This window comes from Trachemys scripta, chromosome 3, assembly GCF_013100865.1.
Source record: "Trachemys scripta elegans isolate TJP31775 chromosome 3, CAS_Tse_1.0, whole genome shotgun sequence".
Taxonomy (NCBI): Eukaryota; Metazoa; Chordata; order Testudines; family Emydidae; genus Trachemys; species Trachemys scripta.
The window spans coordinates 102188191-102215363 of NC_048300.1; the positions used below are offsets into that span (position 1 = coordinate 102188191).

Sequence of the window (27173 nt, forward strand, 5' to 3'; positions counted from 1 at the left end):
TTATACTGCAAGCGCTTCAAGATAGGGGCCACCTCTCCTGAAATTATTTGCCTGGTAGTACCACAATGTGGCTGTGACCCTGAGTGGGGCCTTTGGAATATCAGTGTTAAAGAGTAACTGTAGTTAAGTGAAGTCTATTTCTTTCATGAGTCACATGTAGTTTCATGGTTTTATGCTGTCTCACTGCACTGTTTCCTCCCTCTGCCTAAATGGTCCATTACCCTAGATCAGCACGCTGAAAGCTGTCTTGCAGCCTAGTGAAATATCAACACCAGCATTTCTTCTGTGACCTAGGCTAAAGGATGGCATGTGACTTTCTTCTTTTCTGGACCAGAAGTTATCTACTAGCATAATATTGCATCACAATGAATTGCCATGTCTGCTGGTGTTTAACCTCAAGGTCACAACTAACATGCTGACCATTCATTTTCCCAGCTTGACTCACGTTAGAATCACTGTGTAGGGTAATAGGGCACCCTGGCCCTACCAAAAATAAAAAATGACTTGTGTCGCACCGTATTACAGGGATTTATAAAGCTACAAAAGACGGGTTACTTTTTTTGGTAAGAAAAGAAATCTGGCCAAACTAGGGTTTTTATTTAGTCATCTAACAGCAGAGATCTTTAGTAGTGGTCAAAAAGGGAGAAACCCCAACTATTTTCATCTTTTGCAGTACAGGAAAGAAAAAGCATAGAAGCCCAAGGAGAAATACTAGGTGCTCAGGCAGAGGTCATCAAGCTTCAGATGATCAAAATCTCCCCCCCCCCCCCCCCCAAGAAGATTAGGGAAATACCACAGTGTGTAAAATATATTTGCTTTGTCGTTCCCCCACAACGAGATCACACAGGACAGAGTATGTGGTCATTTACATAAGAGACATCAGAGTGATATAGAACTTCATGTGACTTTAGAGTTATGAGTAATGGCCCAAAAAGCTGCAGAGAATATATCATGGGGATTTAATGCTTTCGGTTGAAAGAACTTCCTTCCCGGGCTGAGAAGTTCCAAGCAACATGACCAACTGTTCTGAGCTTTGCTTTCATTACTCACCATGGGTTCAGGTCCTGAACTCTCACAGACTTCAATGAGAACTGAAGCTACTCAGGATCCACGTCCCTATGGATGTTTGCTTCACGTGCAGTATCCTGAAAGGCTGGAGTGCTTTTTGCAAGGGCACAGACTTCAGTAACACTTGAGTATGCTCAGCAGCAATAGCACTTTGCTCCTCAAAGGATTGGGCTACATGGTCCCAATTCAGGAAAGTACATTCTTAAGTCTTGTTCAGGACTACGCTTCAGGGCAAATTTAACTTTAAGCACATGCTGCACGGCTGTCCTGAATAGAGATGCTTTCCTGGATCAGTGCCGGTGCACCTAACTATATGTTCTTCTCCCACCAATCATGAATGTAAAATATCAAAAGTTAATCCTTCAATAATTTATTTCTTTATATTGGAGAATTTTTTTTTTTGCAATTATACATTTACTTAGTCAAAGTTAATGAGTAAATTATTATACTAAAAAAATTCCTAAAATGTGCAAATTTCAAGTTACATTATTTGAATAATATAAATATCTTAAGTTTCACATTTATTGTACAAGTTCACAAATATATATAGAAAAAGTTCAATAACGACACAATAGCAAACGATTCCATTTGAAAAGTAGATCAGAGCAGCTGTCGTACATGCTGCTTCCTCCAAAATAATAGCAGCAATAAAAGCTGAAAAACCGAGGGATGGGGTGGGATGAAAAGCAGAGGGAAACAAGAGCAGTTCTGGTACAGCAATCAGACAAGTTTGCTAAAGAAAAATGTAGCTTGAGAAGTGGAGGCCTGAACTCCAGGAGTGAAATCATGGCCCCATTGAAGTCCATGGCAATGCTCCCTTTGATTCCAACCTCAAACAGCAGCAACAAAAGCCAGGCCATACCATTCCTGCAAATGTAAATCCCAACCTCATTCTAAAACCAGGAGGGATACAAACTCGCAATCATTAGACATGGACAGCAGCTACAGGAGCCACAAAAGTGGCCATTGTTGTGTACCATGGAGCTTACTTTTAAAACCTTCCTTACATTTTGGGGTTGGTTACAAAGTAATCTCTAACATATGAAAGAGTAAGCGGCAGAACTGGTCTCTCAGGGCATGGGCTGGATCTCATGAATGTCTGTACGTATATATTACGACCAGGATACCCTGCTGCTGTAGAAAACCAAGTGTTACAAAAATAAAATAAAGTCCTTCAGCTGAACAAACAGATACCCTGGAAGACATCTGAGAATATATCTGACCAGCAACTGCAGAGATAATCAGGGCCCAATCCTGAGATGTGTTGTGCCCTTTACTCCCAAAACAGGAGGTGACAGTTCCCAACGCTGCACAAGAGGCGCTCATCATCTTGCAGGATCGGGCCCTCGATGCCAGAAAAACGGGGGGTGGGGGGGGGAAGGGGAGGCGCAATAAAATAAGAAAAGAGCAGCTTGCACAGCCCTGACTGCTACTGTGCTTCCTCCTACACCAAAGCAGACAGGGTCAGTTTGGCATCAGCATCAAAACCTACGGCTGTTTCTCATACCTTGTGGTGGCATTTCCTTCCCTAGGGGATGGGGAGGGGAGTATTCAGACCTCCCTTCACATAAATGCATTTGTAGCCAATGGTCATGGGCTTTCTCGTTGGGTCCCTATTATTTTTGTGTTTTGGAAAGGGAGGTACATTGGTTAAACATGTTGACCGGGCAGGCAGCGAGTTGTCCTTCATTTCTGACTTCTTTCTGCCCAGAGCTCAGCAAATGCAGAACCAACCAGAACACTCTGCATGCAAGGCAGAGCTCTTAGACGAAGGTAACCAAGCAAAAGCAAGTTTCTTAACTACATCCTCACCCCCAGCTTGCACCAGACTCCCCTGGACGAGAATGGAGTCCTCTCAAGAAGGGCCAGCCTCACCTTGAGCAAAACACTGACGTAGGCCAATTCAAGAAGCTCTGCATCTCAGACATTGGTTGAGTGTCCTTGCACTCTGAATGGTCAGTTCTGACAAGGTGCAGGGGAGGTATTAGTGCAGAGGCAAAGTTACAAAGTCCTCCGTATTCAAATGCTTCATTCTGCCACAGTACGCACTCTAGGGATTTTGAAATCCGAGAGGAGAGGGAGTTTGGAGTCAACATTATAGCAGATCATTCCTGCAAGATTCCTCTGTGCAGAAAGCAGACTGACTTCTCATTGGTCCATGTATGCAGTGTTTGTATTAAGTGGATATTCATTCATACCCATGGACATAAATATGTACAAAACCAGACAGCTTATTTTCCCCCCAAAGCCATATATATGTCACACCATTCAAATGGACCTTGCCATGGCTGGCCTCTTAAGTGTTTTGGACATAGCACCATTTCAGCGAGGTAGAAGCAGATGTTGCTTCCTTGCTCTTTGCCGGCACTTCTCCGCTAGCCATACATCTCTTTGAACTGGTAGCATTCATTGCAGTAGCCATTGCACTTATTATTGCCATAATGATCACAGCCAGTGGCTCGGCAGCACTGTTTCGGAGGCTCTTCTGCAGCTGGCCCTCTAGGATTCCCAGACTGAACTCGCTGGCACTCCTGACACAGCTCATCGTTTCTGCAGGCTAAGTTGTTCCTACAAGAAGCCGTGGAACACTTTCGCTTTTGGCTCCCCATTGTTGATACCAGTAAGTCTCTGTGTTGCCCAGTTCTCTGTAAAGGTTAAAAAAATTGTCAGTTGCAATGCTGGCAGCATAAGTGGCTTTTAATCGCTGCTATGTTTTGATATTTAGCCACTTCAGGTTTGTTCAGTATATAGTGGCCGCAAGAAGTGCTGCAGCACTATTTACAAGACCTTTCCAAGAATCTGATTTCCAAAGCACCAGTCTTTTCAATTTCTAGGTAGAGACTTCCTTCTTCTCAGAATACAGTAGAACACAAAGCTCCAAGTTTGTTATGGGCCAGGATTTATCAGACAGAATCTTAAAAGGCTTTCATTTATTACAAAAAGTTTCCTCCCTGAAAACTCTCTACTCAACACTTCCACCCCGCCCCCCCCCTCCAAATTAACTAAATAAAAGGTGGTGCTGGACATTATTAAAGCTGACTAACTTGCCTGATGTGGTTTCACAGGGGGAGAAGGGGTGAAGGGGGAGATCTCCAAAAGCACTCAGCACTGGCCCATCTGTTCCTAGTGAACTCGATGATAAAACTCCCATATACTTAAATCTGAGCAGAGTTAGGGCAACACTGAACATGGTTGAAAAATCTTCTCCCCCACCTTGGAATCAACATGAAGCAAGGCTAACTCCTATATACAGTAAACTTGATGTGTTGTACTAGATTTTAGAAACTGCGAAATGGTTTGGCTGTGTTGCTTCTTTTATTTTTATTTTTAAATGAAATCTCAAAGGAGTAAATTTGTTAGTCTCTAAGGTGCCACAAGTACTCCTTGGTTTTTTTGCTGATACAGACTAACACGGCTATCACTCTGAAAGAAAAATCTGTAGCCACTGATACTGTTCTTCTAGGACTGCTCCAAGGCTTTTCATGCTAATGGGACAAAAGCTCTTGCAAGATATTTTGTGGTGTTCATCACCACAGTGTCTGCTGTAGATGTAACATGGGAAAGACTTATACACCTCCCTGGTGCTCAGTTCTGGAAGGCAGAATAGTGACTGAGGCTACATCTTCACTATGGGGGGGAGGTGTCCATTTAAGATACGCAAATTCAGCTACACGAATAGCGTAGCTGAATTCGACGTATTGCAGCCGACTTACCCCGCTGTAGGGACAGCGGCAAAATCGACCTCTGCGGCTTCCCATCGACGGCGCTTACTCCCACCTCTGCTGGTGGAGTAAGAACGTCGATTCGGGGATCGATTGTCGCGTCCCATAAATCGATCCCCGAGAGGTTGATTTCTACACGCCTATTCAGGCGGGTAGTGTAGACCCAGCCTTACTCAAAATTTTCCTTTTCAGAAAGTGGAGGTGCAGTAACATGGGGATTTTCTATTCTACAGTTGAAACTGTTCACTAAGATATATTAGGTTGAAGGGTACAGGGTTCAACACTGGGGGAAGATTCCCATATGTTCACTTACTTCAGATTGTCCCACTAGCTGCTGTTCAGTCCTTATGGCTTCACGGAATCGCTGAGTCTGTGCTTCAATAAAACATTTCTGACAATACCCATCAAGCATACTGCTGCCCAGGGTGCCACATTCTCGCCCCAGGCAGGAAATGGTGTTATGGAATGTGGCAGCAGAGGTCCCAGGCTGACCAGAAGCAGAAGAATTCCTTTGAGACCTTCTCTGATGAAGTAGTGAGGCACTTCCTACCATACAAAGCAAGGAGAGAGAGGTTATTTGAATGAGCACAACACTTTTGAAGACAAAAAAGGAAACACAGAATTCTTTGGTCTCCAAAACAAGTCATCTAGCCTCAAGTAGGTATGAGGCCACCCCAAATATTCAGAACAGATTCACCTTTTTTTAAGATATATAAATAATGGTGGCTACTAATCTTATTTTTAAATCAAAAGTTGTTGAAGCAATTCAAAGTTTGCCTCCTTCTGTACGTTTAAGTTAGATCACAGTTGCTAAAAGGACCAGGAGCATAAACCTGACCTCACTGAAGTCAAGGGAAATTTTGCTGTTGACTTCAATGGATCCAGGATCCCAATGTTCCCCCTCAATTTCAGTGGAATGTTAAATAGAAATGGTAGCGCAAAGGACCAGCAATGAATGGGTTACATTTCACTGGTTTATTAAAAAGCCTACATATACAGATTGTGTATGATGTATTCCACAATAACAGGAAAAAATTATGTTGTGAATGACCTCTGAAAATAAACTACTAGCACACAACTGCTACCACATGATTTACCAGGGAGCTTCCATAACTTGAAGGTATGTGAAAAAGTTTCAGACTATAGTCCACTAGTGTCACCAGTGAGCTATTCTGCAAGACAGATGCATTATTTCCCCTCCTACATTCATCTCTCAGGTACTACCCCTGAGAGTTCTTTGCTCATTTTAGAGAAGAGTAGTAACAGGGTAAGGACTGTATCCTTTGATTTAGCTACAGAATATTGCCCATATGAGGGCCTGACTTCACATAAAACACAGCACTAATAAAAAAAATGGTTAGAAGAGGTACATTTGAATAATGTAACTTCCCAAACATGACCACTACTAAAGTGACTGCTGATCTTCTAATATAACCACATTTCTTACAGAGACTTTCTTACTTAACTTGCACAGGTAACGTCAATAGCTACATCAAGGATGAATGTGGCCCTTGCATTACTAACGAAACCTGACTTTAGGCAGTGACAATGAAGTGGTATTTGACTGATTCCTACAACTCCTAATCACTCTGACATTAAAGCACTTTAATTATAGACAATTCACACCAAAACACAACTGAAAAGTGGTTTAGGGGGTGAGATTTTCAATAGCACTCAGTGCTGGTCCACCTCTCCTTCCACAGTAGTCAATGGGAATTTTACCATAGACTTCAGTGGGAGCCGAACTGGGCCAATCCTAAGTGCTTTTGAAAATCCCACCCTTATCTTGTACCATGGTTTACACAAAAATAAGTGTCAAGGATATATTCTCATCACATAATGCCTGCTCTATACTACGGTTGGCCCATCCTTTTTATTTTTGTATTAGCACCACCTCCTTCCAACACCCCATCTCCCACACAAAAACATGCTGTATCTTCAGAGACAATGACCTGAAGCCAAGGTGTTAGGGAACTAAAACTAGCTTCACTTACCATTGTTTTCCTTGTACTCAAAGAAGCATAGAGTGCAAAACCCTTCATTCTGAGGAGTCCCAAAAAACGTGCAGCCAGGTTTTCTGCACTGGCTACTTCCATTCCTTTCCAACGAATTGTGAGGAACCTGAAGCATTTCTGAAGAAGACGGCTCCTCCAGCTCGTTGCTGGGTGCTGCATGACAAGAATGCTGGAGGAAGCTCTGGGATAGCTGTGAAGGGTCGGAGTGAGATCGCCGATGGAATGAAGGCACGAAGACAGGATTGGCAATTGACGGCTCTGTAGTCCTTTTGAGACAAGAGGTGCAGATGCCATTAAAGGTCCTGTTCGTGTCCTGAAGGCAGATTTTACATGTCACACTGTTTAAATGTCGCAGGTTGTCCAAGTTGTTAGAGGGACTGAGCTGTCTGGAATTGTAGCAGCGTTCACAGAGTCCATTGTGTTGCACATTTAACGTAAAAGGGCAATCTGGAGTCCTGCATTTCATAGCGGTGGTTTCACTATACAGAAAAAGGCTTGGAGCTGTTGGAGGTGCAGAATGAGGCCCTGTCACTGGCTCTTCAGATAGCCCTCCCCCGGGCTCACAAAACTCAACCCTAGATGGGCCTGCTCCAGTCGTCCGTGACTTTTCAGATGCTGTTTTGGCGCTCGGTCTCCTTGGTTTATTTCCCTGTTGCCTCCGCTCAAAGCACTCATGACAATAGGGCTGGGTGTTCACAGACATAAAGAAGGGGCAATTGGGAGTTTCACATTTCACCTCTACAAGAGACAACTGGGGTAAGGACAGTTCCAGTATATTCCCGGTGTAGGGCTCCCTCGTAATAAGCGTATTGTTCTTTTGCCATTTCTTGTACTCATGCTGTACCAGTTGAAAGTAATCTTCCACCAGATTTATCTCTTTGGGTAAGTTGCCTTCATCTAACCTGAAGGCCAAATAAGAAAACAAACAATCAACATGTATATCAGTGTCTGAAAGGGACAAGGAGTGGGCATGGTATTGAATACAAGCAACATTGGATGAGGAAATGTAAATTTAAGGAGGTAAAGAGATAATTATTACATATCCATATTGCTGAATTAAAAATATATGATGGTAAATTGTAGCTTAGAGTGACCTATTTTGAAAGTTAGGTATCTAGTAAAGTTAAATGGAGCCTTTCACCTCTAAATAAGCGGTCTGATACAATCCTAGTTGATAGTATTCTTAGAATGCTGGCCAATGTGGTTTTCAGCATTTAGTAGTAGGCACATTACAGCTAATTTGTGATGGAGTAAATTGATGTTAAAAAACTCCAAACTCTTAGCTGCCACTGAAGTCCAGCACTCCAGGGCTCAGCTCAGAGTAAACTGGGAGTTTTGTAGGCCCCACCAGCCCACTTTGCAAACAATTTCCATTTCTAAAGATGTTGGTATATATTTTATAAACACCTACTCCCATTTTTGCTTTGATATCTAAAACTGGAAATTCTGCTTAAGTGAAATGAGCAGATGGTGGCTCAGAGAAGTTCCTATTTGTCTAATGTCCACATCACAAAAAAAACAAAACAAAAAAAAAACCACACTGCAATTATGTTAGAGACCACAACTGAGCAAATGTGAAGAAGTGATCCATTCAGTACAGGGTTGGGACACAAGCCCAGCAAAACTAGGGAAGTGGTCTTACTACTGCCCATGCTGCATCTGGGTGGGGGATTTTAATTTTCAAGGCTGTCAATCCAGAACCTTTCAGGAGCAGAAAGAGCTCTTCCTCCACAAGGGGACAGGAGTGAAAGGGAGGTTGCAGGGAGTCTCTCCCTTATGCATCTGTTCAGGAACTGGGCAGAATGTTGCTGTTAGTGTGCCTTCAGAGCAAGGAGGAGGTTAGCACAGCCAAAAGCCCTCTACACCCAAAGGGGCATATACTAAGCATAAGAGGGTGGGCATGGAGTCAGTCTCCTGCTCCTCCACACTACACCCCCCCCCAGTGTCCTGCCTGCAGCTGCACTGCACAAGCAGAATGCCGGAAGCCACATGCACTTGGTCACAACAGCTGCACACTTTCCCCAATGTAATGAATGTGTTTCAAGGCACAATTTGCCCAAAAGCTGTTTAAATAAGAATGTGAGAGTTTAATTATTATTTCTGAGTTTTCTCATTTTCAGTCACACCCCTTTAGCTACCTGGCTGACAACAGGACTAAATTTATTAACTACCTTCTGAAACTGAAAACTGGAAATTTCAGAATTTAAATTTGAGCCTGCTTCAAGCTAGAGTCTTATGCCACAAAAGGTACATTATTAATTATTATTATTATTATTAATTGGGACATGATTTCATAATGGTGTATATAAATATGCATGTTGCTGAGAAAGAAATAAAAGATTGAATACATTATCCTATAAGACTTTTATCAGCAACAACTATAAAGCTGTAGGAAGAGAAGACCACCACTCACTTTGCAGCATAAATTAAATGAGTTGTACCATGGTCCCAGCCTTGCACTGGAATCTCTATCAACATCAGGTATTCTTTCAGTAGCTTCTCCTTTCCCATCTCCTCAGTGTCTGTCAGAAAGTGCACCTTCAAGTCTTCAAACCTGCCTCGTTCACTGCTGACCAGTGGGACAGCCCGGATTTCTGTGTGAAACAAAACGGGTGAGTTTTACCAAATGGGAATAACCGTGAAATATGATAAGCAAAATATCATCCCCTCATTTTGTCTACTCTGAAATTCAGCAATAGTGCCTGTAAGGAGCATGCATGATTACATCTGTGTTCCCAAACAGTCAGATGGAGTGAAGATGCTCACTGGGGCATGCTGAGAACCATTTGGTGTTTCAATGTCCTAATACATTTTTTTATACTTAACGTGGAGAGGACAGTAGGTTTAGTTTCTTGAACCTTATTACAGGACAATTTTCCCAGTATGGATCTAGAAATGTATTGTCCCATCCACAACAGGATAAACAAAAAACACATGGACACAGATGTCACTAACCCCAACCACATGATGTAGATGGGCCCTAAAAAGTGCTTCCTCTGCTGCAGGGCACACAATTAAAGTCAGTGCATTGCAATAAATTTCAATACTCTGCAGCAAAGGCAATGCTATAGATTGAACCCATCTATAGTTAGCCATCCACTAAATGGTGCTTTAGTAGCAATAGGTACTTTGGCTCCATATGATGCAACCTTTGATTCCTCTCTGGAAGCCCTAGCACAGTGGTCCCCTCCCCTTATCTGTAATGTAATCTGTCTGTGCCCCCCTCCTGGGAGTCGGGACTGGGAGCGGGGCCAGGGGCTGAGCCTGTGCCTGGAGCTGCTGCTGGGGCTGTGACCAAGGCCAGGAGCTGCAGCTGGGAGTGGGAGCCATGGCTGTGAGCAGGGCCAGGGCAGAAAGGCAGGAGCAGGAGATGCATCCGGGAGCAGGGCCAGGGTCAGCCCAGCATTGAGGCTGGGAACCGAAGCCAGGGCCGTGGCTGGGTGCGGGGCTGGAGGCAGAGCAGTGCTCCCTCCCCGCCCCCCCACACTGGCTGCCCCAGGCCCCTGTGTGCTCCCCAAAAATGTTCCTCTGCACCCCCTCCAGGAGGCATACCCCACAGTTTAGGGACCATTGCCCTAGCAGGTCTATATATCATGTAAACTATTTATATTTTGAAGACTCTGTCGAACATTTAAATAGGAATATCTCATTTACGTTTGTTGTGTTCATTTTAAAGGTAACACTTGATCAGACAATATTTTAAATGTTTTACTGTCAATAAAGGAGGGGGGGGGGGAAGCAAATACACAAATACCAAAAATCATACAAATCCTACATACAGCCCAAGTAGATAGTTTAAATACAACCAACCTGGCCCGCTGTCCTTCAGAGTGACCAGTGGTGTGAAATGCATTCTGTCATAGCCCAGGACAATAGGATATCTATAGCATTCTTCAGCTGGCCAGTGGAGAGGCAAGTAAATTCCACCAACGTTCAGAGGGGCAAAGCTTGAACCGGACTCCAAGCTTCTCAGCATTTTATCTATTTAAGGAAAAAATACTGAATATTAGTAAGGTCAAATTCCTTTCAACTATGACAAGTGTAATGTCTTAGTTCTAGGGTTTTAAAACACTGCAACAGAACATTTACAAAGACATATATATTTTGCACTTAATGATACCGTCCTTAACATTAGATCATCAAAGGCAACTGGCATGGAGGACTCACCTGCAAGAACTATGATCGGCCTTCTGAGGATGTTAACAAGGACAAATATATGGATTTCTTCCAGTGCATTGTACTGAAGCCCACTTCGGGCCACTGATGTTTCTGGGGATGTCATACTGATGAGGTTCTCCCATTCCTCTTCCCAGTTCTGAGGAAATAATTAAATATTCGTTAGCACCAGCTCACAGACATGTAGATCAAGAACTGGTTGCAGCACAGCACGTCAAAACCTGTCCCCAAGATATTTATCTTTTTCCTTTTCTTCCAAAGAAGAAGTTACTCAAGCTATCTACATACAATCCTTTTTATTTTCTTAGGATTGTTGTCATAATTGTTTCTCAGCCTATAGTCCCACCCGAGCAAACCTAACCAAGTCTTCACACTCCAGTTAGGTTACCCCAATGTCATAGCATTATGCAGTCAAGTTAATTTACCCTGGTGTTATAGAGGAGTCCTGTTTCTACAAAATCCTGCGATTTAACAGTCTCTAGTTGCCAACGAAGCTTAAAGTTGCGTGTATCCACTTCCTGCAGAGCGAAGAACAGTGTTTTCCTCAGGACCAGGTCCACATCTTGAACACCCCACATGTACTGAGATGCAGCATGCAGGAGGCAATTACCATCACCTATGGAAAAGTTATTGGTTAATTTAAAAAAAACAATTCCTTAAGAAGTAGAAAAAGGAGCAACTGGCCCATAAAGCACAATGAACAAATTCCAAATTATATAGTTCAGACCTGATCCTGAATTCCTCTCAACAGCCTCCACTAGTGGGGTTCCTAAGGTGGAGATTAGAGCCCCTCTCTTTAGGAAAACCCTGAGGGAGGGACGGAGGGGATGCCAAAAACTACCACCCGTTCCCTCCTCAGTTGACTCTCCACTGGATGCAGGGGGACAGGCTGTGGCAGGGAGGTATAAATCCCACCTTTCCTGCTCCAATTTGGGTAAACTAGCTCATTATATTTAACACTGATGGGCAAAAGGATGAAAAATTACAATAAAGCAACATGAGCTAAATTTTGGGGTTATCTGCAAATACCTCATACATAATTAAATTTTTCTTAAAGGATAAATCAATCATAAATTTAAACAAAACTACAAAGCTTAAGAGAACATATTAAATAAACCCAGTAAACAGAGGGATTTCCTCTGCTCCACAAGCACTATTTACACTTGTTTAAGATGCAACATAGAAGACAGGGATTGAAAACACACTGGTCCAAATTTGGGGAATGTGCCAAAAATGTAATATTGCCTAGCCGGGAGGGCCAGTCTAGGGCTCAACTATAATGGATGACACTGCACTGCATTTTGCTTTGATATTTATGACAGAAGAGTCCTGTCAAGAGGAAAAGCAAAAAGAAAGTTGTAAGTGACCTACATGAAACAATCTCTGCTGCTTTTCTAGGGCACCTCTCACTCTAATACTGAAGTGTATTGTTCAATGTCAGGTTGGTGAAAAATGTCAGAGACTGGTTTCTTTTTGAAAGACAGAATAAAAATGATAAATAAATAAAATAATAATTTGGTCTTTATTTACACATAGCCCCTTCCATTTAAGGATCTCAAAATACCTTACAAACATTATTGACTGAAGCCTCAACTCCACGGAGAGGCAGGAAAGTATTATCCCATTTTTCAGAAGGAGAAGCTGAGGCTCTGGGTCAGGGGTGGGAAAACTAGGGCCTGTGAGCTGCATCCGGCCCCTCAGACCTTTTAATCCGCCCCCCGGGAGCGGGGTTGGGACCTTGCCCTGCTCTGCCTGCCCAACGCTCCCACGTGTTCAGGTGGGACCTGCATGAGGGCACACATGTTACTGCGGCTGCACAACCCAAATGTACCATCAGAGCCTGGAACGTGCAAGCCCACGTGCCTGCTACTTGTTAGCTTAGGTGCTCTGCTGTTTAGTAGTGTTAATTTTCCATTGTTGAGGATAAAACAAAGAGTAGTTGGCCAGGGAGTGCCAGCTGCATTGTTCACATTAATTAAAGAGGGCGTGGAAAGGAGGCAAGTTTGGTTTAATTATTGTGATACAATTATAAATATACCATCACAACGAAGTAAATAAAGTTTGTTTGAATATCTCTGAATTGTTAATTTCATGAGCATTCATGGCCCACCATACAATTTCCATACCCAGATGTGGCCCTCAGGCCAAAATGTTTGCCCACCCCTGCTCTGGGCAGTTAAGTGACTTGCCCAAGGTAAACACAAGAAAGTATGTTAAGAGCTGGGAATAAAACCCGTTTTTAACCCCTCCCCCAATCCTGGGCTTTTAACCACATGCCCCTTCTTCCTCCCCAAGGGTATCCTGAAAGGAAGACACAAAGAAAATATTCTTGGACACCACTTGGATTCAAGCCTGGGATTTACTGTTCACTACAAAGGTCCTTAAGTCATCTAAGGACACGATGACACATTAGCCTCCTTGCAATGTTGTAGTACAAGGAAATTAACAAAGCACCAAGAATTTGTATTTGTGGTATTTAAAAAAAAAAAAATCCTGAAGATATCAACACGAAATTATTTCAGATTATTTTCCAATGTATCAGTTTGTTAAATACATTAGGAGCGTTAAACCCCTTCCCATTCTCATGACTGCTGTTCTCCAAAGGCCTAATCAAATCAAAGCCATGCACAATTCCCGCACAAGATCTTGAGCATTCTATGAATCCTTTAAAAAGAACAGGAGTACTTGTGGCACCTTAGAGACTAACAAATTTATTAGAGCATAAGCTTTCATGGGCTACAACCCACTTCTTTGGATGCAAGAAGTGGGTTGTAGCCCACGACAGCTTATGCTTTAATAAATTTGTTAGTCTCTAAGGTGCCACAAGTACTCCTGTTCTTTTTGAGGATACAGACTAACATGGCTGCTATTCTGAAACCTATGAATCCTTTGTAAACTTGTAATTGGTTACAGACTTGCTGCATAAATTTCAGACCTTCTGAATAGGGTGAAATTCATTTTCTGATTTCCTAACCTCCTCTTGCAAAATCTCTTTTAAAATGAGACCACACATTTTGGGCTCAATCAGGGGAAAAATACACAATATTAACAGAAAAGTCTTCTGCCTGAACTAGAAGAAATTTGACATAAAAGTAAGACAATTAATACATCCTGTTAAAATTTTCCCTTTGCAAAATCGAGAGCAAAGATAAGATTTTTTTATTTTATTTTAGCACTTACTTTCAGTTCTTTATTGAGAACCACCAGTACAAAATTCCCTATGCAACACTTGGAATTCCCCAGGGTTAAGTTATTTGACTAGCAATTGAGCAATAGCTATTGTACTTCTTGTTCTGATGTATTCACATTTGAACTATGAAGTACATACTGGACTTTCCAAGTGGGTGTGGTTAGGGTGAGCTGGAATGACTGCCTAATCATTATACAAGTGAAATCTCTACAGCCAATAGACACTGGAATTTTTTTTTAAAACATGGTTTCAATTTTTATACCTCCTACTCCCTTCCTCATTTACTCCATTCTCATATCCTCAGAGCATACATGGTGAATCACCCAGATATATACTCTTTTGTACATATTAGGTAAAGTTAACGTTACCAAAATCCTAGAAGAAGCATTTGTTTCCTTGGCTTTCAAAAAACTGCAGCTGTAAGGAGTTCTAAATAGCAAATCTGTCTTTGACTAAAAGAACTGTCATATTCACTCTGTACACTTCTAAAGGTTAAGTAAACCAGCTCCCTTAAAAAAAAAATTATGCTATGTGAAAAACTTGTTCCATTCATTAAGACTTAACATTGTTTCCAGGGAAATTAAGAGGTTCCTGCAAGCCCTACTCCTACTCTGAAGCATCCTTCCCTCCAACCCACACTGTTTATCTTCTTTGTCCTGAACAGGCGTTGTGTGGTGGTGATTTTGCATAAACCACAGAAGGTAACGAGATGCATTTCTTCTTACCCAATCCCTTGCAGTACCAACAGCCCCTCCTGACCTGGGAGCAGTGGACTGAACTCAATGCAATTTAAAAAAGGGGCAGTTTTAACATTCCAGAAATGCCTCTAGTACACATATGTACAGGTGGTATATAAGTCACATCCTGAAACCATTGCATTATTTCCATTTCAAATAATGTCCTCCACTCCTGATCCAAGCCAGTAAAATGTATTCAGTGGGTGCTGTGCAGCTTCTTGTTATTTTAATAGCAGAATTGGGCCTAAAATGTTTCTATTCATTTCAGGGAGCAATCCACTAGATTATACATTTTCTTAGTAAATCTGTTTGACTGAAATATATTGTGGGTGAGGTAATATCTTTTATTGGACCCCCTTGCCTCTCTAATATTCTGGAACCAGCATGGCTACAATTATACTGCATAAAATAGATTGTGTGATACAACACTTGTGACAAGATTACTTATTTAGTGTTTGCAAAATGCTGCAACAAGTGCTAAATGTGGCCTTAGTCCTGCGATGAGCTCCACATGCACGGACCCCATGCAGAGGTTCACAGAAGTCAGTGGAACTCTGTGCAAGTACAGTGGACAATCTATGTGGGGTTCATTGTGGCATTGGGGTTTCTGTTACAGACCTATATTGTTTTCTTAGTTGTCATGTTAGTTACCACTAGATGATGCTTCTATGTTCATGATTAAATTTGTATTAGTCTTTGTAAAATTTAATCATACGTAGGAAGAGTAGCAGTAATAGGACACTGTAGATTTTGAGAAAGAAATATGAACTAGCAGGACTGGGTAGTGTGCATGTATGTCCATATGAAAAGAAATGATTGAGGAACACGCAATATTTCACAGCTCACACTCTCATATCCATTAGAACTTACCACTAATTAATTTAAATACAAGTCTCTTGCTCACAAAATCTTTGGACTCTAGCCCCATGATCTACTATATTTGCCCTGTTTTCTTTAGGGGATATTATAAGACACACATTTATGAAACACCTCTCCCAAATCATCCCTAAGGCCCTGAAATAATATAAAAATATATTAAAAGCAGCACCACGTGCTACTTTTCTTTAACTCTCATTTAAAATCAAGGGAAATTATGCACCTTTGATACATGTATGTATCTGTCATTAATGAAAATAGGAGCTATGCATAAGAAGTGGGGGGAAAAAGAAAGCCCTCTTATCCCATAATGCAATTCAGCATTAGTTAGCTTAATCAGGGGCTGACTCCACAGCCAGAGAGCTAAAGGCTGGAAATCTAAGACACTCCAACTGATACAGTACTTAGAGTTATACCAAAAAATCATTAGCAACTGAGTTCAGCCTGCAAACAACAATGATGAGGGGTCATAATACTATACTAACTACTATTTCAGAATCAGGTCCTTAGAAGGCATCATGGAAAATGCCAGCATTGTAAGAGTTGAGGTCCTCATCGATAAGGACATATCACTCTACCATACCAAAGATTTATGGTATTATTAAACATCCATGAAACTTTCAACCTGTTGATATACCAGTGACGTACACTGTGCATCCTTAAGAGATTAAGAATAAGTTTGGCATATTGTGTTAATAGGATTTTAATTTGTGTTACTAAAATAAAAACAGACATGTTTATTTTAATAAAGCAACTATGTTTTTATCTTAGCAATGCAAACTACAAGCCTATTAACACAATGTGCTACATCCTTATGACCCTGTCTTAATACTAGTGGAGTGACACACACATAACTTACCATTAGTCTTTAATGGCACAAGTTTCCTAACTTCCCTGCACCAGTTCAGCTTCCTCTGATGTTCCAGCGAACTCTGGGTGGATCGGTCAATTAAAGCTTTCTGAAGGATCTCCCGAAACGGAGGACAAAACTGGCACATTCTGAACATTTCTACTGTGTATCTGTACATCGTTTTAAAGTGATGAATTATTCCATTGGTGGGTATGACAAGGTCTTCAGGAATTCTCTCCCTAATCTTCACGGCTTTCAGCATATTGCTCAGATACAAAGCTTGGGGAAGAACTTGTTGGCAAGCCATTTTCCCAGAAGAAACCTGAAGGAAAAAAGAAAAAAAGACAATTCTTTTAGTCTCACTTAATGTACATCACAGGACTCTTGCTAGTATCGAGATTTAGACGGCAAATTCTTTAGGAAGAGATCTTGTTTGCAACTCTGTCTGTAAAGCACACAGTCCACGGTGAGCACTATAATATGAAATCCATACCCAAGAATCTCCTAGCATTACTCGGTTATAGATCCTCAACTACTAATCACAATCTCTTTACTCTGTCTTCTCTTTAATAAATAAAAAAAAGAATATATTCATAATGAAATTACAGCACTTTTAAAAGGAGAAGTTTAAATGGAAGTGGGGTGAAGAGGAGGGGAGATCAAAAGGAGGGGAAATTACAAGAGCTTTGTCTAATTAACAATGGAGCAGGGTAATCTCCAGTGAACCTGCTGAACTTTAAGCATACTTTAAGCTTTCAACTTAACCACATGCCAGAGAAAACAGATTCTGACCACTTCAGATTTCCACATGAGTAGCAGAGCATGCATAAAGCAATGTGATGCACAGTGCAATACTAAAAAGTGCCCAGACATCTAGAATAGTAATGTTAGCACCCAGCCCAGGCTTATAACTTCATATGATGTTTAAAACTAACCAAGTAGCAAATGAAACATTTCTAACAAGGCAGGCACCTGGTATTGAATAAGACACCTACATAAGAGGAACATTCCTTAGGTTATGTTAATGCTAGAATTATTGCAGAGGCACATGCGTGTGTGTGTGGGGAGGTACGGAATTAGAGGCCCATTATTACTCAATGGTAAATCAACAGAGCTGAAGAAGCATTTCCACTTTGCTCAAAAAAACCCAATATTTTTTCCATTGTGGGGCAAGTAATGCTCACCGCCGTTTGCCCTTTTCCTCATCACATTGGATAAGGCGAGGAGAACATAAACCCATAGATATGAATGGCATTCCACTGGGGACCCGACGTCTCACGCTTATTCTAGGCAAATCAGGTCTTTTCACAGTATCAGGCTAGAGCCAAGTGTGAACACAGAGTACATCCACATGCATGTACTTTCACTGGTTCGCTCAGTGCTCACCCCCATTCAATGTTTTAAAATTAACCTTTTTCTAGGAAAGTAAATACATATAAACCTTAAATGTTCTAGCATTTGAGAACTCAGCAAGTCTTTTCTCATCAAATGTCCTAAAAGAATATGACACCTATACTGTGATTTCTAATTTTGGGCCAAACAGAGAGGGGCCAATGGCAAATGAAAACCAAACTTCACCCGTCAGGAAATTCTCCTCTCTAGTGATAAGAACCTGGAGGGGCACAGAGCAAGCAGGGGGAAAGGTATTACGGTCTCACAGATACACCAGGAAGGGAACCCCCTATCTGAAGAGGCAAAGATACCCTGCATGGAAGACTGCTTCTCCACATAGCTACATATATTGGCCTCCCTCTACATCTGCCTGTATCTGGTAGCTGCCACTGAGATAGTCCCCCTGCAGCTCGTCAATAGCTAAGAAGGGAACTGCCTAGCAGTTATTATTGCCCCAAACTGCTCTGCCCAGAGCTGCTTTGTACATCCCCTACCAAGAATCTCTGACGGAAGTCCTCGGTGGGCACACTTATAAGAGCTTCTATGGACTCCTGGGTGGAAGTGGTGGGGTGTCTGATGCTGAAAAAGCTGTATACCCCATTTCTGCTCAACCCGCGGGAATTCTGTCCACACAGGATCTCCTCTGCTCATACAAATGGGGGTGGGAGATTCGGCCATTTGTCAGGGCCATTATGTCTTGGAACATGCAAAGAAGGCACCTTTTATAAGCAAAGACTGCGTATTAAAAACATACACACTACTGGATGTTTTTATAAGGTATATATGTTAACTAACTCATTTCCTATCTTGTCCATTTCCCCCAGTCCTGAGCATCAGTGGAACTGCACCTATTTTCCACATCATACTAATTTTTAAAGTTAAGAATGGAATGAGACAATATAAACAAAATATAAAAATGTCATCAATTATATACTGTAATCCCAGCTGTACTTTTCTTTACCCTCTTCAGCAGCTTCCAATCCCTGATCCATCAAACCCTTACATACGCAAAAGACTCATTGAGTCAATAGAATTTTTTGCATGAATAAGAACTCCTCACCTGATTATGTGTTGCAAGCTTGGGCCCTGGAAATGGATCTTTCCAATATTAAGAAACAATGGAACATGAAATTTGTTTATCACTAAAGAAGGTACATTAAATCTATGGATTATTCAGAACTAGATTTCCACCTCCCCTTTATTCTAAGTGCATTCCCCCCCACCTCCCACTACATGTGAAAACTGCTGTCTGTGCCAGTTATGATTATTAGATGTCAATTTAAAAAGAACGATTCTTTAAAAAAAAAGATAATGCTTAAAATAGTACAATTTAAAAAACAAAACAAAAAGCAGTTTACACCCAGATAAGACAAAGAAACCAAAGCACAGAAAATTCTTCAGGTGTTAAAAAACAAATAAAAAAATCTGATCTAAGTCATTTGTAAGAACTCTGTGAAATAAAGCAACGAAAATTATTTAAAAATCAGTCTTTGTATTCAATAATACTTTTCATATTTATGTAACTGTACACAGAGCATTGGATGGGACTCAGAAGATCTACGTTGTATGCCTGTCTCTACCCTGGGCCTGATGAGTGACCTTGGGCCAGTCACATCACTGCTCTGTGCCTCAGTTTCCCCATATGTAAAATGGGGATAGGATAATGCTACCAACCAAAGCACTTTGAGATCTACTGATGAAACGTGGTATATAACAGCTGGGTATTATTAGGGTAATCTTGACTGATACTTAGTACCCTCAAATTTCATTGACTTCAGCTGGGCAGGGATGGTCTTTGTGTGGGCCTTGTACAGTGCATGGCACATTGTCAACGTTTAATAAATAATAACAATTTTAAAAGAATAGGAGGTGAGGGTATTTTACATCTCACACAAGGCAATCAACATCTAGCTGGATCTGGCTTGTTGGTGCACTATGATGGTCTGATTGTGAAAGAAACAAATGGGTGGTTGTGTAATTCACCTAGCAGATTGAGGGGGCATTGTTTCAAGGTGAAAAGTTGGTTTTCAGGCATCAGCAGGATTTGTAAACCTAACAGAAATATACTAGCAGAGAAAACAGAATAAGGCCTCCCTAGGCCACTGGGTGGCAGGATGTGGGATACCAGGTCCAAACAAAATGGGCTGGCCAACAACTTCATTATAAGTCTTTTAGGTAATGAGTGTATAAACCAAAAAAAATGTAACATCTCTGATTGCTAACTACTGTAACACTGATTTTTTTATTAGTTTTTATCCAAAGTAATACCAAAAATTGTCATTGCTGATATATATCAACTGTTTTTAATCTTCATAAAGTATCATAGTATGCTTTACAGCAAGTGGTGGAATAAGGAAAGAACACTTTACAGAACTGGGTACAGGTAAACAACCAACTATGCTCGCCTTTCCATGCAAAATTCCTATTAATTTATACAGTGTTCAGTTATCCTGTCTTGCCAGTTTCCTACCTAGCTCATGAGCGTGATATGAAATTTGATTCACTGATATTTATAAAGTACAATACAAATTAGTAAGTGTTTAGCAACTTCCATTCTAGGGGCTCAGATAGAACATGCTATGTAAGTGAAAAGTATTATATATGAATGCACTCTGTAAATAAGGCCAGATTCTTATTTTTAAAAGAAACCCAGAACTACTAAGTAATAACAAGGAGGTGCTTTTTAAAAAAAAACAACACACAAATAGAAGGTTTAAGCATATGTTTACATATATTATACTTCTGCTATAAGGTTTTAATAGAACAGACCCTGGCTCGGAGTTTGCAGACCAGCTCTGTACTGCATAATTTGACATGTATACATGCAGGTTGTTTTTCTTCAAAATTTCTCACTGTTGCAACCTAGCAACAGTGTAGACAACCCACTGTGTTGTTGAACTCTATCCAGTGCAGGCCCAAATGACAGTGGCAACCTGTCTACACTAACACTCCACCAGTGGAACTGCACTAGTGGTGTTACAATGGTGGGAAATTAGAACAAAACTGATAGTGTAGACAAGACGATAATAGCCAATCCACTTCTCCCCATCCATCGTTAGTATCCCATAACCCACCAAATAGTTATACAAGTTTTTAAAACAATCAGAACAATAGGTCTTTCATAACTACTTAAGTGAGCTGTCATCAATAATTATGTAACTTACACCACCACAGCGGTGTGTCAGTGCATAACTACACGTATACCTGCCCCTCCGTCTGTCTGTTCTCCAAATCCCCCTTCCTCCTCGTATTTACGTTCTGGAATGGCCAGCGAAGTTTTTAAAGTTAAGAACACACCAAACTTCCCGAGGTGGGGGTCGGGGGGGGAGGCATTAAAACACAGCTCTATTCGATCTGGGCGACATCCTGCTGCCACCGCGCGAGTCTTCCCTCCAGAGTCACCAAACGGCCCTCTGAACTGCACCCTCACCCACAGAAACAAGCCAGAAATCCGCGCCAGGGCATGCTCCGGGGCCACCCCCAAAGCCCCTCGGTGCTCCGGAGCAGCCATCACGGAGCCGGCAAGCAAAGCCGTTGCAAAGAGCAGCACAGAGCCTGGTACCTTTCTGCAGAAGGGCTCCTCCAAACGCGCAGCGCGGCGGATAAAATCCTTCTCAAATCCAGTGCACCAAGGTTAGGGCAGAGCCAAGCTTGGCAGCCATGAATGCCCGACCAGACGGGATTGCAAGAGAATCAGGCTCCTTAGCAGCGCCTGATTGGGCTTCCCTCAGCCGCCCCCTCCCTGCTGCTGCTGCTGCTGCGCTGGCTATAAACTGGAGTAAAGACTCTTGTTTTTTCCTTTCTATTTTACTAAGCAGAGAAAAAAGCCCCAGCAGAGTGGGGATTTCCACCCCCAGCGCCAGGGACTTTCCGACATGTGACACGCTGCTGAACAGCTGCCGCAGAGAGGCCCCTAGGTGGCGCTGCGCGAGCAGTCCGGCCCCTGGCACCGCACCGCGCCGCGCCGCTGCGGCAGATCACATGGCCCCGCCCCCCCATCCCAGTACGTCTGAGCCGGAGAAATTCCTTGCCGCTCGCAGCGGGGCTTGCCCCGTGTGAGTCACCGCGGGGCATTTCGGCGCCGGGGCTGTAAGTTTTTGGGCATTATTCCTTTTTTCCTCCCCGCGCAGCAGCAGGGCGGTGATTAATTGGCCAGCGGGCTTCAGCCCTCCCTCGCCCTGCAAAGCACAGCTGCCTGCCGGCAACCCCCCGGGGGCAGGCTATGACCTGTGGCTTGTCCTGCACCCCGCACACACACCGCCGCGTGCATAACTAATGACAGGACTAATTAAGTACAAACATGACGCAGTCATTAATTGCTTGTCAGGTGCCCTGTAGGTGAAAAGTGTCCCAGCCTCTGGTCTACCCACCGAAATTGTCCCTGTTTATACGGGTATAGTTAAAGCGGTTCAGCCTTCCCAGTGTGTATGTAATGGTGTTAATAGGGATTACACCAGTTCAAGAAGGCACCCTCATACAGGTATAACTGCATTTGTGCTGGTTTAACTACCTTAGTACAAAGTTACACCTCTAACCCACAGATACACCCATACAAATGTACCTCTAACTCAGGCCTTATTTGCACCATTAACTACCCCGGGGTGAATAATGGCAGTCGGGTGCCCTAGGCGCTGTAGCTCTGCCCGCATGGCCCTGCCCTTGCACTGGTGACTCTTCCTCTTACTTAGAGTGGCACTGATATGGGGGAGTGGGGGCTTTCTTCCCTTCCAGAAAGGCAGGGGGCAGCAACACGGGGCCCTCATCTCTCCCCTGCCAGGAATGACAGTTGTCCCCCCTTTCATGATCAGTGTGGGTTCCCTCTCACCTGCAAGACAGGTACAGATGGCGATGGAGGTTCCCAGTATTTACTCCCCTGCTGGGATGTATCTGCTTAGGTGGGCCAGGACCACTGCACTCTTCTCTTGCCACACAAAGCTCTCTGCTGGCAGGGTCCCCCAGAAGAGTAGGTTGTGGCGTTGACACTCCATTAAGATGCATGGGCATTTCACCCCATTCATAACTATTGTTTCACACTGTCTGCACATTCAAATAGCGTCACTACTTTGGTTATACTTGATTCACATTTTCAAGCTTTGCTTGGTAACCCTGATAGAAACTACACTTGACCAGAGCTCAAAGAGCCAAGAAGCACCTCTACCTCGATATAACGCTGTCCTCAGGAGCCAAAAAATCTTACCGTGTTATAGGTGAAACCGCGTTATATCGAACTTGCTTTGATCCACTGGAATGTGCAGCCCCGCCCCCCAGGAGCACTGCTTTACCGCGTTATATCCAAATTTGTGTTATATTGGGTCGCATTATATCAGGGTAGAGGTGTAGTTGTTTCAATGAAAGGTTAGATTCTGATGTAATCCCATGACTCCAGGGGATGGGGCCTTAGGCATGGGCCTATAATGCTTTAATATGCCTTAATCTGGGTTTGCATGTGAATTTTTCCATTGTAATTGACCATAGGACTGCAGGACTACTGGTGCCACCTTCTAACATACCATAAACAAAGCAGCCACCCATTATTGCTGTTTGTGTAAGTGATTTGTACAGAACAAACAACAGGTTCCTGCCGAGAAAGTTGACAACCTAAAGGTACACACACGTGTAACAGAATCCCGCACAATGGAATGTCATGTAGTAATAAAGAGCCTGATCTCCCAAAGCGCTGAACTCCTCCCAGGGTACTGAGCACCCCCCATTGACTTCTCTGGGAGCTGGGGTTGCTCAGCATCTTGGTGTATCTGGCCCAAAATCTGGAATATTATCACAGAAAAAATGGATTTTTGTAAGGTGGAAAGTGGGACTCAGGCATCCATATGCCCTCCCCTTCTCTCTGCCCCGTGTTCACTGAGCCAGGACTGTGCTTGGGAAAAGGGTAATCCCCATATAGATTAAACTAACTGATTTATTTTTACTTTTTTCACTGCAGTTCCACCTTTAAGGTGCCCTGCTGCCTAGTGTAATCCGCAGCCTGGAGTTATTTGCACAGGCTCCCTACACAAGGCATGGAGAGAGTTAGGCGCCTAAGAATAGGAAAAGCCAGCAAGATGAGCAGGGAGCTGCCTAACCTAGCCAGTAGGAAATGCCAGTGTAATGGATGGGGCTTAAAACCTGCCCTACAAAGAGACGTAGGTGCCTAACTCTGGGCCATCGTCTATTTGGGATTCACAGCCACGAACCCTCTCCTGGAGTTATGCAACACAGTCTTTCTCAGAAAACACTGAGGAAGTGGTGGTGCCCCCTCCCGCTATAACCAAGTCCTTTGCTCAATCACTCATAATGCAGGAAACCCAGGTTCAAGTCCACCCTCTGTGTGCTTTGGAAGAGGGACTTGAGTCTATATCTCCTACATCCTGGGTGCGTGCTCTAACTCCTGGGAAATAGGGTAAAATGGGGCTCCTTCTTCAGCTGTGGTTTGTGCAGGGTCCAATCTGGTAGGCAAGCCCCATAGATGAGAGAGGCAGGGGAATGCCTAATTTGAGAAGCTCACTGGGCTCATGCCCACCAGCAGAAATTTAGGTACCTAGAGATCTTTGCTAGTAGAAACTTAGGCACCATAGAGAATTTAAATGCCTTCAGGGTTAGGCAGATGAGCGGGGCTTTGGGGGAATCTACATTTTGGATTTAGGCACCTAAATGGTAGTTGGGTACTTAAATTCCTTTGTGGATCTAGTCCTAAGTGATTTACCTGGTAAGCAGGGCAGACCTAGAGGTGTGGTTTATCTAATGTACCTGATATGTGCAAGAAGCAGCAGCAAGTGGCACTGCTCCCCTTTGATTTTAGCCCTGGAGGGAAGGAAGAGTGAAGATGGGTATGAGTAAGGAAATTATTTAGACCCTGTCAGGTATTACCTGTCTGTTGTGAATAATGGGAGTGGGGGGCTCACAGTGAAGTCACTGACTATTAGGAAATACCTGTCAAGACAAGAGGTCATTATTGCTATTACAAACCATGACTATATCTAAACATGTATAATAATCTTCTCAGCCTTGATTAGCTTAAAGGTGAGCTGCACATAGCTATGGACAGGCATTGTGTTTATAGGACAGGTCTTTTCCTAACAAAGAATGACTGGTGCAGTAACCAACAGCACAGCAGGAATTCTTTTGGGACTATCTTTTTGTTCTGTTTCTGTACAGCTGACTGAGATGAAATTACTATAAGGCAGGTGCAAAACTGGTTGAAAGACCATACTCAGCAAATAGTTATCAATGATTCATTGTCAAATTGGGGGGGGAACATATCTAATGGGGTCCTGTAGGGGCCAGTCCTGGGTCTGGTACTAACCAATCTTTCGCTAATGACTTGAATAAAGGAGTGGAGAGTATGCTTATAAAATTTGCAGATGATACCAAGCTGGGAAGCACTTTGGAGGACAGGATTAGAATTCAAAACAACCTTGACAAATTGGAGAATTGGTCTGAAATCAATAAGATGAAATTCAATAAAGACAAGTGCAAAGAACTACACTTAGAATGGAAAAATCAAATGTATAACTACAAAATGAGGACTAACTTGCTAGGCAGTAGTATTGCTGCAAAGTATCTGGGAGTTATAGTGGATCACAACATGGAATCTGAGTCAACAATGTGATGCAATTATGAAAAAGTTAATGTTATTCTGAGGTGTATTACAAGAGTGTCATACGTAGGACATGGGTGGTAATTGTCCTGCTTTGCTTGGTACTGGTGAGACCTCAGCTGGAGTATTTTGTACAGTTATGGCTATCACACTTTAAGAAAGTAGACAAATTAGAGAGAATCCAGAGGAGAGCTACAAAAATTATAAAAGCTTTAGAAAACCTGACCTATGAGGAAAGGTTAAAAAAAACTGGGCATGCTTAGTCTTGAGAAAAGAAGACTGAAGGGGGACCCGATAACAGTCTTCAAATATGGTCAGGGCTGTTATAAAGAGGACTGCAGTTGATTGTTCTCCATGTCCAGTGAAGGTAGGACAAGAAGGAATGGGCTTAATCTGCAGCAAGGGAGATTTAGGTTAGATATTAGGAGAAACTTTCTAACTATAAGGGTAGTTAAGCTCTGGAACAGGTTTCCAAGGGAGGTTTTGGAATCCCCATTATTGGAGGTTTTTAAGAACGGGTTGGACAAACACCTGTCAGAGATGGTCTTGATATATATGGTCCTGCCTGAGTGCAGGCGGCTGGACTTGATGACCTTTCAAGGTCCTTCCAGCGTTACATTTCTATGATGTTATGACCAGAGCTCCTAGAAACTATGGTATACAAATAATTATTATAATAATAATTAATAATAAATTTGGGTTATAATAACCTTCTCATTAGCCAGCCCGTCGAGAGACTTTTTATGCCCCAGACAGTCTTGGAAAAGGTGTGACTCACCTCTAAGGGAGAAGAGGGTGAGAGGAAAAAGAAGGAAATTCCTTCTATTACAATACCACAGCCTGAGGTCATGCTTGAGTTCGGCATCCATGACTTCCAGGGTTCATGTGGCTGCTTCACTGCTTGTCCTGACCAAAGAGCGCTGATGAGACATGCCTGACTATGAATGGGAGAAGGAGGGAGGAAAATCACTAAAATATCTGTCAGACAGAGAACTGATACTTACTACTGAGTCAGTTACTACTGGTAGAAATTACCCAAACTCACCGCTGCCACTTAGCAAGAGCTAAACTGTTTTGCTAATTTTCCATTGTACTCATTTGAATACAATAAAATAAACTCAGGATTCCCAGTGAGGCTTTTGGGGAGCAGTCAGCATTAGAGATAAATTAGAATGTAGGGCATTCCTTGGTCCCTGATCCTGAGCTTATATCACTGGATTGTGCTTTGCTCATCTTTTTGCCCCCCCAGCACACTATGGAAGTTTGGGAAATAGTAACAATTCTAAAAAATAATATCTTTCCACTTTGGTATCTGAACACCTAAGGCTTAAAGGCCTCTAAGAGTTGCCCAAAAATACATAGCTAAAATTTTACACTTTGGACAGAGAAACATGACTCAGTATTAATAACCAAATGCAATATGCGAGCCGGTGTAGAAAAACCTAACAAGCCACCAGCAATAAAGAAGCAGCGCAACACACAACAAAAATGTTTTTAGCCTTATCTAAAAAGATGCCATGAATGGATTTTGATACCTAGTCAGAGAAGTGGAA

The 27173-nt window shown here is 42.5% G+C and overlaps 1 protein-coding gene across 1 annotated transcript; it reads right to left on the reverse strand.

Moving 5' to 3' along the window:
* Nucleotides 1–1481: 1481 nt before the first annotated feature.
* On the reverse strand, nt 1482–21917 carry TNFAIP3 (TNF alpha induced protein 3). Its single transcript, XM_034765562.1, has 9 exons — nt 21589–21917; nt 16644–16956; nt 11407–11597; nt 10973–11120; nt 10616–10786; nt 9219–9399; nt 6785–7707; nt 5104–5336; nt 1482–3713 (listed from the first exon to the last, which is right to left on the reverse strand). Exons 2-9 carry the CDS (start codon nt 16939–16941, stop codon nt 3444–3446), a joined length of 2415 nt encoding a protein of 804 aa, XP_034621453.1. The 5' UTR covers nt 16942–16956; nt 21589–21917; the 3' UTR covers nt 1482–3443.
* Nucleotides 21918–27173: the final 5256 nt, after the last annotated feature.

Excerpts from the sequence above, each read along its gene's own strand:
- TNFAIP3 (XM_034765562.1), bottom strand. The coding sequence starts at position 16,941 with ATGGCTTGCCAACAAGTTCTTCCCCAAGCTTTGTATCTGAGCAATATG. Across the intron at positions 7,708-9,218 it reads CATTTAATTTATGCTGCAAA|GTTAGATGAAGGCAACTTAC; the intron begins GTGAGTGGTGGT and ends TTTGGCCTTCAG. Across the intron at positions 3,714-5,103 it reads AGCTAGTGGGACAATCTGAA|AGAACTGGGCAACACAGAGA; the intron begins GTAAGTGAACAT and ends TAACCTTTACAG.